The following is a 14,177-nucleotide window of genomic DNA, read 5'->3' on the forward strand; positions in this document are numbered from 1 at the left end:
TCTCTTGTCACATGTGATGAGTTCTGAATTGTGAATGTGACATGTGAATGTTCTGAAGCAAGAATAAAAAAGAGTGCTGCACACATTTCTCCTGGTCACACTCGCATGTGGAAACTGCAGTAGTTGCTGGAGTGGTGTAAGCTATTGTATGCATGACACACCAATCGAAACTGGTTTGTAGAAACAGGTATAATAGCAAATTTTATAGGGAACTTCATATTTTTTTCAAGGTCTAGACGGCTTTAACTTTCATTTAATGCACAAAAATGACAAGTGGAAATTGTCATGTCTCCTCCAAGATCAGGGCTGCACCCATAGGAGAATCTAGGACAAGGAGTTGTCTGCTCTTAATACTGTTGTACCAGCATTTCTTTGCCTAGCATGCCTAGTGTAAGAGCTAGGATTGCTGCAATTTACAAAATGGAAATTACCTGCTGTGTTTTAGGGAACTGCATATTTTGTAACTACAGACAAACCTCGCCATAACAAAATAATGGATATAACAAAGCAAGTGAAATTCCCATAGAATTCTCATAGAGATTCATATTGCAGTTTATACAATAAGAGATAACAACGTAATGGATATAACAAAGTGATTGTGGCTCCCCTTTAAACTTTATTATAGCTACATTTTACTATATACAGTAGAACTTTGTTGATACGTTCCTGTTACGTACGTTTTCCAGCGCCAACATTCAAAATCGAGAACACAAAAAAATGACCCGACAAAGTTATGCTCAGTTTTTACCGGTTCATACGTTCCTGGAAAACACGATTTCTTGGCACCAACATTCAGTACGTTGCCAAATTTCCATCATGTAATACGTTTTTGGGCCGCTAGATCCCATGTAAACAAGATAATCTGTGAGGCGCGGACAATCGAGAACAGTATATAACAGCCTGCCATGTCAGCTTCGCCACAATACTTGCGTGCCCATCTCACCTGAGAACGCCGGCGCACACTCAGTTTCTCATTTCGGTACCAGCAAACCTTCTTCGGGGTCGTCGCACGCGGCATTCAAAGCCATCACCGCCAATCCTATTGTGATAAGCATCTTTGCCTATCTGTTTCACAGTGCGTGGTGCCGTCGGAAGAGTAGTGCATGCTCCTAAAATGCGATAACTGAAACGGGCCGCCGTTCCCTGCTGCAGACTGCGATTGTATACATTTGCCGGCTGCTAGATCCCATGTGAACAAGAAAAGGCGCGAGGAGCGCGCGATCGAGAACAGTATATAGCTGCCAATCTCACACGAAAATGACCGCGCGTACAGTTTCTTATTCCGGTACCAGCAAATCTTTGCCCGGGTTGTCGCACGCTGCATTCACAGCTATCGCCGCCAAACCTATTGCGATAAGCATCTTCACCTATCTGTTTTACAGCGCGTGGTACATAGTGCCATTGGTAGCATACTGCATGCTTTTAGTAAGCGATAATCCAAGCGTGCTTCCGTTCTTTGCTGCAGGCGGCACGATGTGGGCATCGCATTTCACTTCAGCGGCATCCTGCATCACCCACTAGCTTGATTTCGTTTTGGTTTCCTGTCACCCTCTTAAAACACCGTGCAATAGGAAAACAACAAAACGTGTCTCGAGCTGCCGGAGCACCACCAGCTCGATGCTCGTCGGCGTCCTGTGCCGAAACAATCCGCGAAATCCTTCCCATTATGTAGATGTTGAGTCTGTCACATTTTTTAGTTACTTCGGATTGTATGTTTTTCCGGTTAGTATGTTTTTTCTTGCTGTTTTTACCAAAACATATGAACAAGGTTCTACTGTATTTCAGCAAAAATAAGCTGTCAAGATGATCGTAAAAAAATCCTGACAAGCGAATCATCTTTAATTAACAGTTGCATGTTCTATAAAAACTCTTACTTCACTTTCTGAAAGAAGCACTTTGGTTGCCTTTCAGTGGGACCATAACAAGAAGAACCTTCCCGTGACAGATGTGGTTGTGGAAGACTCACTTGCTCGATGCTTGCGGCCTCACCAGCGGGAAGGCCTCGTCTTTCTCTATGAGTGTATCACGCAGATGCGAGCTTTTGATGGATGCGGTGCGATTTTGGCGTAAGAATTATGTTCTTTTTTATTGCAAAGCTGCCATCTGACATTAACACAGTAGGAAAGTAATGAATTGACACAGAATGTTGTTTTCATTTAGTTTAAAGCAATTTAAGTATAATGTTCCCATAACAGATATGGATGTGGATGATTAACTTGCTCAACATTTGCAACTTCCTCATTAAACTAATACCTTAAACCTCGTCTGTAAGCCCCTCCCCTTAACTAAAACAGAGCCACTGTATTAGATTGCATGTCAGGTAAAATTGTAACTTGGCGTTCATAAATTTTGTAATAAATGGTTTATAGGAACAATTTAGGGGTATACTACAGAGCAATCTATTAAATATATAATGTCACTTTTTTGGCACTGTAGATATTGTAATAGATGCGCTGTGCAGAATCGCGATATTATATCTTTTTCTTTTTACATAATGAGCCAGTTTTCAACTTGATGCCGCCATTGTTTTAAGCTATCTCACTTTCTGCAGTATATATAGAAAAATTGACAGCCTAAATTCACAGAAGATCCGCCTGGAAGAGTCATTGGAATTGAAGTTAATAGGTTCAGCCCACCTTGATGCAAATATTTCTGCTTTTCACCTATAGTTATCTTGATACACAGGGCCAAAAATAGTGCTTTTTATTAATATCTTTAGCTCTCTAAAAACATGGCGGAATCAATGCAATGATGAATGCCAACGTTAATGCAATTCACAATAACGCACTGTAGTAGCACATCACAGTGCCGCTGCCAAAACGCGTCGTGTATGAGGTGTGTATGCAGCTGGGTTCCTCTCTCGCTTCCCACTGGACATGTTGTGCCATCTAACGATGCTGCCATGAAGTATGCGCATGGCACATGCATAAATGTGTATTCACAATAAAGTGTCACAAATAGAAGAGGCGGGTCCAATTCTGCGCAGCATTGGAGAGATATTAAAGGGTTTTGGTTGTCATTCAAAAGCACCGCATTTCTAGTAGCAGCTTTCCCAGTAGCACATACGCGGTGACCCAGGTTGGTGTGAAAGAAGTTCATTGAGGAGCGGTATATACCGAGTGACCCAGGATAGGGTGAATGAGGTTCATTGATGAGCAGCACGTACTCATGGTCACATATTCATCACCCAAGTTGGCCATACAGTTAGTTTCAAACATGGTTCCCACAGCATAGCAGCATAATGCGCTACCCATTAGACTATGGATTACCCAGTGACCCAAGTTGGCAGGAGAACTGTTAGCAACATAGACTGGGATAACGTAAAACTAATCCAATCTGTTTCTGTTCCAAATCTCTGTAATAGCTAAAAAATATGGCTCCGGCTCAGCCTATATGGGTGGGACCTGAGCCATTTTAACTTATCCCGGAGTGCTAAAGGTTGATTTGGAATAAAAACAGGTTGAAATAGCTTTAGTTTATCCTGGCCATAGATAGATAGACAGCAAGCCACCGGAAAGTAGGTGAAGTACTCTAAGAATGTTAATTGCATTAAAATGTTAGCTGTGAGAGCTTGTGTGGATTTCAACTGCTTTCTTAATAATCCAAGTTTTGTTGCTTCATTGTTTGTCTCCTCAGTAACAAATCTGTATTCTGTTGCTCAGGGCAGTGGTGTGGGAGGGGGTAGGAAGTATGTAACATGTTTTTTTTTTCAAGCTCATCCTCTCATTTCAGGGATGAAATGGGCCTTGGAAAGACCCTACAGTGCATTGCACTTATATGGTGAGTGTTAACGCTATGAAAACATGTGCTGTCACAGCAAGCATTGCACGTAGCGGTCATGAAATGCAGTGCAGCATAAATTAAGAACACGCCATGGCTGTGGCGTTCACTGCAGGACACTTCTGAGGCAAGGACCATACGGCGGGCAACCATTTCTTTATAAAGTCATCATTGTGACACCAAGCAGCCTCGTTAAGGTGTGTATTGCACAAAGGCTGCTTAACATTCATTTGCAAGGGAAAGTTTGGAGACCACAGCATCAGCAAAACATAAACATTTCTTCTAGGATAGCAGCACAGTGCGAAAGAATTTCAATGCATTGCGTTAGTCAAACACAAACATGCGGCCGGTACCTCTTGATTTCAGCCTGCATGCTTAAGCCCTGAAGACAAAAAATGTTTGCGGTGTCTGTGGTCTCCAAATTATTGCTGATGTATGTCGATGTGCAAAATGCTGAAGGTTCGTGTTCATCATTGTAAACCAGTGCTACATTATATGTGGCCTTCTATAGTTGCTAACTTGCCTCCACTTCACAATGTATATATGGTCAGCATCAAATTAAAATTGCCGGCACTAAAGTGTGGAACTCTGTACCACTAGAACTATAAAAGAGGCACCTAACTTCAGTATCCTAGCAAAAAAGTATTTTTTATTCTGCCACTGTGATGTTATCTTCATCCGTCTCTTTTCCCTTGCGTGGTGAAAATTTGCTGAAAATCACAAACTTCCATGAAAACATTTTGTCTTGAATAATTAGGGGTCACAAATATTGTTTGTCCCTCATCCTAGAACAAACTACAGCTTACAGAGATCGCATTACACTATACCAGCCATGCTGGACAACTTTGGGGTCACTGAACATGAGTTGAAAACTTTATCTTAAAGAAATTTGTGTAATATGCAATTATAAAGTCTATAAAGTGACAACCATTTTGTTATGTTGTGGCATATTTTTGCTTTAAGATTGTCTTGGTGTAATTTATTTTTTATGATTTACCTTTTGTATATGTTAATTAGGTTTTTGCAGTCATATGTTCCTATGTATTTTCTGTGCGCTATTGATGCTGATGTATCTGTTGTGTGCTAAAAAATCTGTTCAGTTGCACGCTGACTCTTCTGCCAAACTTGTAAAGGAAGGTAGGACGTGTCAAGCTGCATTGAGACACAGCGTTTTTTTTATGCTTTCCTCTTCACGTCACGTACATGGGTATACTTGTTTGTGAGAAATAAATCAACTCAAATCATATCAAAATGATGCTTCAGATTTGCTTCGCCCTCTGAATGCAGTTTTTTATTATGTAATCTGTAAAAGGAAATTACCAACTGTAACTATACATGCTATTGGTATATTGCCGTGCAGTGTCCTATGTCCATACTGCAATATTTTTCTATTTCCTCTTTAATCAAGATAAACAGAGTGAACTTGGAGCACAATGTCATCACGATCACTTTCAACGTGTGAATGCTAAGCTATACTTGCATACGGAATTGCGCCTTTATCTTGAACCCATTACTAGTCTTTGGTTACATGTGCAAATAGGTCTTATAATTAAATTGTACACTTTATTTCGAATGAAATTGAACTGACGCAGTTTTAGAAAGATAGAAAAATGAACAATGCCATGCGTTCATGCTTCTTTCTGTCCTTGTATCACGGTAGCACCAGTATTCAATGATAATGTATACACGTGTTTACCTGCATGTTTAGGGATCAGTACAGAGAATTTGGTGCACAAGTGAATTGAAAAGCACATTTACTAACATCTACTCTGCAGCAATTCTTTTGCCCTAGGTAATTTTCATTATTGAGCAAGTGCTAGAACTAATGGCTACCTTGACCAGCTGGACACTGAGGCTCCTGGTCCAGCACCCCCACTGAAACTTTTCTTGCAGTAGACTCTTGTTATCGTAAGATTATCTGCACTGCAGTCTTATGCGGCCGCTGTTCAAAGATTGCTAGTGCATGCTGTCAACTGTTACACTTCTTACGACAGATTCTGTTTACTCGAATACACTGATATTGGGCTGCTAAGCTTAGAGGTCGTGTACTCCTGCCCTGCCAGCACCATGATGCCGATAGTCCGTTACACTTTAATGTTGTCAGCCCTGTAATCAATAATCTTTGTGTTTTGTGTGTCCTGGTGTTAGTGTATGTACATTAACATATCATATTTATTGTGTGCATCATGTGCAGAATTGGGTCAAAGAGTTCAAGAAGTGGCTGCAGAACAGAAATCTTCGAGTCTACCATGTTGATCAGAACAATAAAATTGATGTGAGTACTGTACCACCTCTACTGGTTCTTCATAAGCAGTCTATCCGAATTGCATAAATAATACAAGGTAGCTGTGCAACTGGCCACAAATAATTTCATCTGTGCTTTAGCTTGGAGCTTTTGCTGACAAAGTAAACTAGTTTATCACTTCTAAAATACTCCCATTCTCATCTCATCATCAGCCTATTCATGTCCACTGCAGGACGAGGGCCTCTCCCTGCGATCTCCAATTACCCCTGTCCTGCGCCAACAGACTCCAAATAGCACCAGCAAATTTCCTAATTTTATCACTCCATCTAGTCTTCTGCTGTCCTCTACTGCGCTTCCTTTCTCTTGGTACCCATTCTGTTACCCTAATGGTCCAACGATTATCTAGTCTGCGCATTACATGACCTGCCTAGCGCCATTTTTTTCTCTTAATGTCTATTAGACTATCGTCTATGCCTGTTTGCTCTCTGATCCAAACTGCTCTCTTTCTGTCTCTTAAAGTTATGTCTAACATTCTTTGTTCCATTGCTCTTTGCACGGTCCTTAACTTGTTCTCAAGCTTCTTTGTCAGCCTCCAAGTCTCTGCGCCGTATGTCAGCACCAGTAAAATGCACAGATTGTATGCTTTCCTTTTCAGTGATAACGGTAAGCTCCCAGTCAGGAGCTCACGATGTCTGCTGTATGCGATCCAACCCATTTTTATTCTTCTGTGAATTTCCGAGATCATTTCATTAGGGAGGTTGTGGCTGAATACTGCACCAGGGAGGCCAATTCCTATTTTGGTGAGGGAGTGTCTTTGTTCAAGCTTAGTGGGCCTTCCTAATTTGGTTGTACCTGGATTAGTATAGCCTCACTCGCTCACGGCATCTTTCGCCGGTGTCAGGAGCTACTCCAAGCCTGCAGATGTAGTGCACTCTCCCATTAATACTCCCATTACTCCCATTAAAAATGTATAAATTTTTACACTTTAGCAAGCACGTCATTTTATTTTTATTCATTGCTTTCAGGCATTGTGTGTAACTTATGTGTAACCCTGGGACCCAGGCTGGGACTGCAAGCCCCTGTGGCCTGTGCAGTGCTGCCTTTTTGCACCCCTGCGTGCCTTGGATAAATTCGTATAAGTGCAAATAAAGTATTGGTATCAATAATAGGAGTTTTGTTTTATTTGTAAACAAAATTACTCATTTTTTAGTCTTTGCCTTGAACAACACAGAATCAATATTTGTATGGTACAATTGTGACCAGTGGGGTAAAGTTAGTTGTTTTCGGGTTTTATCAATATTACATGGTGCACTGTCGTGTAGAGCCATATTTTTAAAGTGAATTGCTCATTTAGCTAATGTTGTTTTCTTTTTCACAGGTCTTTTTAAGTCAACCATCCACGTATCCTGTGCTGATTCTTTCATATGAAATGTACATGCGTGTCAGCAATAGCCTCGCCAGCATCAACTTTGACCTGCTGATCTGTGACGAGGCACACAGGTTGAAGAATGCCAACATCAAAACCACAGAGGTAAGTCAGCTCAATAACATCCGCCAACGGCAACTGCTGTGAAATTACTGTTATCTCAGAGGTTGTCAAGTTCTCATAATAAGTGCGCATTGTTAAATTCCTTTCTGCGGTGTTGTCATCATTTGAGAGCCGTGTGCTTTTTGTATGTTGTCTATTTTGCATGAGTACACATAGGTGTCAGTTGTGGCTTGCTACATTCAGTGGGTCCAGTGATTCATATTCTAAAGAGATTGTAAGATATGTTCGATACAAAAAGACACCATTTCTGAACATCCTAGTGAAATCATTTTTTTTTACTTTTTGTACCAGTGGAATTATCAACCATAAAAATGCTTGTTCTTGCTGTTTAAATTGATAAAACAGAAAAGAGGAACATTAACCCATTCTGTACCACTGACATGTATAGTCGTCATGAGCAAAAGTGTCTCCAGTGTGAACGGATTATTTATTTATTCATTTATTCACAATGCCTTACAGGACCATTGAAGGGCATTGAGTAAGGGGGGCAACAGTAATTACATGACAGAAAAATAGCAAAGTGCAGCATTATTATACAATATTAACATGCAACGAATGCAGGTTATCTCAGCATATCTTGTGATTGGAGATGGATGCAATGTGATCTGGGAGACCGTTCCAATGTGCAATAGCTCTAGGAAGTGGTGATAAGTTAAATGCCTGTGTTTGACCATGAATGCACATGAAACTAAGTGCAATGTGAATGCGTTGAGATGTGTGTGCAGGATCACGAAGTGGCAAACAGTGAAAATTACCACTATAAATGTACCTGTGAAACAGACATAAAAGAGCAATGACACGACGATCTTCCAATGACCGAAATGCAAGGTCTTGTTTTATTTGGGTAATGCTCGAATGATAGTCATAGTTGCCAGAGATGAATCTGGCTGCCCTATTCTGAACGGATTCCAACATATGGATTAGATAATCTTGATATGGTGACCATGTGGATAAAGCGTATTCTAGTTGTGGGTTAACATAAGTAAGATATGCCAATTTTCGTACATTAGAAGGTGTGTTGCGCAAGTTTCTACGCAGGTAGCCGAGAGATTGAGAAGCTTTGGATGAGATAGTTGCTACATGCATTGTTCAGTTTAAGTCCGATAAAAGATAAACACTGATTACATCTGTCAAGCTGCTTCTAGTTGCAGTTGTTGACATTATGTAGCCTGTGTGTAGTGTATCTCTTTATTTTTTTGGGTGCTTGAATGCTTGCACTGGACATGGGGCCTGCCTGCGCGACACATTTCTGGGAAGCTTGGTACAATTTTCGTCATTTTCTGCAGTATGGAAAGGGTTAAGCAGGCAGACAGTTGTCTCCACGAGGTGCACAATGGCTGGTATGACTCAAAGAGGAGGGAGAGAAGGGTAGAAGAGAAGAAGGAACAGTAAAGAGGAGAACATAGCGTCAACAGGTCTACTAACTGATAAGCTTGCCCTAAAGGCATGCTACTAGAGCTGCATGGCCACTAAAGTGAAGGAATCAAGCACTAACCTAACTGGTGTTACAGTCGAGTTTATGAATAAATCCAGCCACTACCAGCCATTGACCATCTGTGATGCACTGCAAGCTGTAGCAGTGGCAGACGTTTCAGGAGGGGCAGGTTAGGACAGCTATGTTTTCGAGCAAAAATGCTCATTATTGTCTGCGGATTATCTTCTGTGTAATATGTGTAACTTAGGCAGTCAAGATCACCTGATACAGTGATTGGGTGGGTCTATTTTCCATTTTCAAAAACTGTTTTGAGATCCCCCTGGCAGACCTCTCCTTGCTTGGAAAGGCAAAGTAATACAAAAGCCTCATAGCATGTAAGATGCAAAATTGTATCGCAGTGTATTTGCATTAAGAGGAAGCTTTAGCTCGGGGTCTCCTATCTAAATACATGGAAAAGAAGAAATCGTTTTTCTCCGTGACCACTGCTCCAAATTTGATGAGGCTTGTTGCATTTTAAATAAAAAGTTAAAATCTAGTGACTGTTGGTAGTGGCAATTTTTGACTTAGGCAGTCAACATTTTTGTAAAAATTACTGAAAATCACAAATTTTCAGAAAACGAAACTATGGAGTTCACAACTCTAACTCAGCAATGAATACATTAGATATCATCTAATTGATATCATCTTAACTATCCATTACATATGTCTCGTTGCTGTCTCATTTGATTAGAAATCAGTACATATGCGCATGCGTACGGTGGTGTCTGTTACCTAGATATATATGTGTACCGCTTCGTGGAATAAAACAATTGCTGGAAGTTAGCACTGTGTCTGCGTCTTACCGTCTCTCGTTCCTTTTCATTCGCTAAATAACCTCAGTTATGGAATACCAACACGCCCTAACCTACGCTCTTTCAATGAAAAATAATATCACAATTCTGTGAATTGTATATAAAAGTACATCTAAAGTGGACAAAATTGATGCATTATATATGGCTCTCAAATAGATCACTAATATGTGAGTATAGGACTATTGCAAAACCATTGCAAACAATGTAACGAATTCACGTAAAATGTAAATTGATAAATCAAACTTGTTCACTTTGGATGCTCTAATGGATGCAGTTGACAGAACTGCAATACCTGTTCTTAGTTCAGAACTAGGAATTTGTAAACCTTGTGCTTCCATTTTTTTTCAAACTTACAAATTTCTGAAAGCTCCTTTTAAAAAATTCGAACCCTAAATGAAAATTCTGCTTCCAGCAGTCACTAGAATATAACATTTTTCTCTCAAATGCAACAAATTTCATTAAAATCGGCCCAGTGGTTACCTCAGGAAAGTGTTTATGTGTTCTACATGTATTTGAATAGGCGGCATCGGAGTTGGGCCGGAGCTAAAGCTTACTCTTAACCCTCCACACCATAATGCCTTGTGTTACTGTGGGTATGTAATAAATAAATGAATGAATAAATAAATAAATAAATAAATAAATAAATAAATAAATAAATAAATAAATAAAAAAAAAGAATGTGCTTGCATAAACAACATGATTTGCTGCATAATACTAAAGCAGACCTTGGATTCTTTCATGGCTGTCTTGGTGCATAATCTCATATAGCTGGTAGCATGCTTTTTTATGCGAAAATCACTGCCAGCTAGATTTCTACATCATTGTTCTTTTTTTTTTTCACCTGCCTTTAGTCTCTGCACAACTTGGGAACCCTACGTAGAATCCTGCTAACAGGGACACCTGTACAGAATGACCTACAAGAGTTTTTTGCCCTTGTTGATTTCTGCAACCCTGGAATATTAGGTGAGCTTAAGGGCTTGCTTTAAAAATAATCTTAAAGCCACACATTCAACTTACCAATATTCAGCACTATTCAGCACAAACATTTTGATTGCAGTTTGGGCCACTGTTCTTATGCCGTCATATTATGTTGAAGTCTGCATGCTACCTTTACTTGTCAATAGCTGGTGCACAAATTATGCAGCTTGAATAATGTCCCATATGTGTGACTGATATGCTTTTCATGAATGCTGCATTGCATCCTTAAAGGTATAATGAGTGGTATGCATGCAGGTAGTGTGGGGATGCGCGACTCTCGCGCGTCCCCTGATGTTTTTCCCGCATAGCGCATCCCCTGATATGCTGTTTTCCCGCACGGCTCGCGTGTCCTGGCGCCCGCGGCGGTCGGGTGGTACAAGCGCGGTGCGAGAGATGGCGCGACCGTCGCGGCGGGGTTACTCGGGCGCGGAGGGACAAGGTACTGGCTCTTTCCCGGCGGGTCGGCGCGCGGCGGAGGACGTCTCCCGCGAGCGCGCGGCGACCGATGCATCTGCGAGACCGCCTCGCGTGGCCGCCTTGGAACGCGCCACGATTCGCGTGACTATACACGCGAACGACCAGGCGTTGGGATCCAGCATGGAGCGAACATATTCGCTCGCGAGGACGCGGTGAGTCGGACTTCTAGATTTGTCGCGCGCCTATCGGCATGTTTTGGGGATATGAACTCGGCTAGCAGGCATTGATCCATGAAAGGTGCAATAAATGCCCTTGTGACTGTTTGCACTACTGTGTGTTGTCGTTCCTTTGTCCCAAGAGTACGGAGGAGAGAAACCCGTATCTCCCACAGTAGATAAGTAACATGTAACATGTCATGCTTCTGATAGATCTAAGAGTTTCTTGGGAGTGATTGAATGGGAACTAGCAGCTGGTGGTTCTTAAAGTGAGTGTTCATGTTTGTCAAATAAATTATGCTGCATGAGGCCTGGTTGGTGCGAGTCAGTATGTGTTCGGGCATGCTATGCTCAACTACATATACGTATGATGAAATTTGCAAATTCAGAAAACTGCAAGCAATCTGCACATGATCCACTGCACAGTAAAGTTCCTGAATAATGGGTTCAGTATTCTTCAACCTTCAAGAGGGACAAAGAAAATGCATAAATGCGTGCTTAGAAGAGAGCTTGTACATTCTTGCACACTTCAAAATGGGCAAATAATACACAACTTAAACATGCTTAACCTCTCTCTAAAGTGCCCATAGCCTGTAGTCCTAAATATTTATTCTCTGAAGCAGAGATTCAGTATTTGTTGTTCATTCAAAAATACTTTCCTCTATAAATTCCTCCTGCCACAGAATTATGCATTGTTTGGCTGCTTTTTGTGGTCAACTCACAAGACCTTAAATTTCTTGATATTGAGGGAACAAGGATACGTATCAGCAAGATCTGTTTGTAATACTATTACATATTGAGCACTGACATTTGTTGCATAAACGGCTGGACACATTAACACATGAGGCATATTTTGATGATTTTTTCTGTAGAGCACCAAATAAAATGAGTATGTATAAATATGTCAACCCAGTTAAATCTCTACAAAACATGTTTGTCCTTTAGCAGTTGTTGCATGTTCTTAAAATAGTTAGAATAGCTTTTTGTAGTTAAAGGTGGGTGGCATTTAATGAATGAGGCACAAAACAAATACTAAATAAAATTTCATAAGTATTTTTTAAGGAAAGATAGGACATACAATCAAGTGTACACATGGAAATGCCACTGAGTAACTATCAGTCTTAACCAGTGTAGCTAAAGAAAATGGGCTTCTGTGGTTCAGCTAGTATTGCCATTCCTGTCTCAAGGCCTCGGAAGATCATGTATGTGTACCTCTATGTGTATGGCAAAGAAAGTCTGGAGCGCCAACCATGTGACGCTTAATCGCTAGTAACGACACCGCATGTGGTTGATGTGCCCAGGCAAGTCGTCAAGTTTTCGCCGCATCTATGAAGAACCAATTCTGAGGTCGCAACTTCCGGGGGCCACAGAAGAAGAGAAGGAGCTGGGCCAGGCGCGTGCCAACGAATTGATGCAGGTCACTGCACCGTTCATCCTCCGCCGGACCCAAGATGTAATTCAAAGCTACCTTCCTGGAAAAGGTGAGTATTCCACAGGAGAGTGGCTGCTTCTTGTGCTCTGTAACGTAGGGACACGTCAGAAGCTTGCATGTTCATTAACGTTCGAGCACAATATGCGGCACAGGCAAAGCACTTCTTGTTGTTCTGGTTGGTAAAACATAGCTATTAGAAGGGGCGCATAATTTAATACGTATACATAGATGAGATGAAGTATAGACAGGACGAGCTCCTACAAACCCTTTTATTGGGCTTTCGAGATTCACCTGTATACTGAACGCATACCTATAAGCCATACCAGCACTGAAAGACAACAGATGGAAACTCAGAAAGGAAACACATAAATGGCTTTCTGATTTCATGCCACAAGTTCCAGCAAAGCACTCACCCTTTGTGTACTTCTGCTTATGTTTGTTAATTTGCACCCCTCTTCTAATAGCTAACAGACAAAACTAATAACATCAACAAACGGCTCTATTTCAAGCAGGGCATATGTACTGATATGACGCTCGTTGGGAAGCAAAGATGCCGTGTACATATTTAAGGCAGGGCTGGCAATGGCTCGCTTATGCACTCGATACACTAATTTGCTATTTCTGCTGCTCCATTAACTGCTTTTATAGGAACATGCTTGTGTCTTGACTACTTGAAGCCTTCTTTGACATGTCTTAACAGTAGATCTCTACACAGTCATTTTATGTGTTTGTGTTACGTCACTACTATCTGTTTGAAGTTACTTAGCCTGATGACTGTTGAACACGTGCTTGTGTCTTTTTCAGTTTTTACTGGCTGCGCTAGCGTTTTACATGTTTTCGGGTACTTTAAAAACATCCTCAAAAGAGGTCTGGCTGTTTCTTCTGGGCAATTAAATTACGGTTCTTCACATTAAGGAAGAGATAAAATTTGCATTGCCTATCCTGGCTTGATGATGACTTGATCTCCTGAAAAAGGTTAGGAAACGAATGAGTTAGTGATACTGCAGGGTGAAAGTAAAACACCAACTTAAGTGCCTTGTTTGCACTTCTTGTTACATATTATTTAGAAAAATAGGCTGCATAGGGACAAATTATTCTATCCTGATTAACCCTAAATTCATCACCTTCATACTATGCACAACTCAGGTCCATCATGGCTAAATAACACTGCTTTTTGTGTCCTAGGAAGTTCATCGCTTTAATAAATGCCGGCGTTTGGTCTCTCTAAGTGCAGCATTATGCTGCTTGGCCGCTGTCAGTAAGCTTGTGAGTAAG

General features: G+C 41.0%; 1 protein-coding gene across 1 annotated transcript in view; it reads left to right on the top strand.

Annotated features, from left to right (window-relative positions):
- Positions 1-14,177, top strand: part of LOC126518768 (DNA repair and recombination protein RAD54B-like) — a 42,280-nt gene that overhangs the window by 8,551 nt on the left and 19,552 nt on the right. The window contains exons 9-15 of the mRNA XM_050168545.3: positions 1,912-2,066; positions 3,733-3,780; positions 3,896-3,977; positions 5,975-6,055; positions 7,404-7,556; positions 10,712-10,823; positions 12,772-12,951. Of these exons, the coding sequence (XP_050024502.2) occupies positions 1,912-2,066; positions 3,733-3,780; positions 3,896-3,977; positions 5,975-6,055; positions 7,404-7,556; positions 10,712-10,823; positions 12,772-12,951 (811 nt within the window). The remainder of the gene's footprint in view (positions 1-1,911; positions 2,067-3,732; positions 3,781-3,895; positions 3,978-5,974; positions 6,056-7,403; positions 7,557-10,711; positions 10,824-12,771; positions 12,952-14,177) is intronic.

Source organism: Dermacentor andersoni, chromosome 3, assembly GCF_023375885.2.
Source record: "Dermacentor andersoni chromosome 3, qqDerAnde1_hic_scaffold, whole genome shotgun sequence".
Taxonomy (NCBI): Eukaryota; Metazoa; Arthropoda; class Arachnida; order Ixodida; family Ixodidae; genus Dermacentor; species Dermacentor andersoni.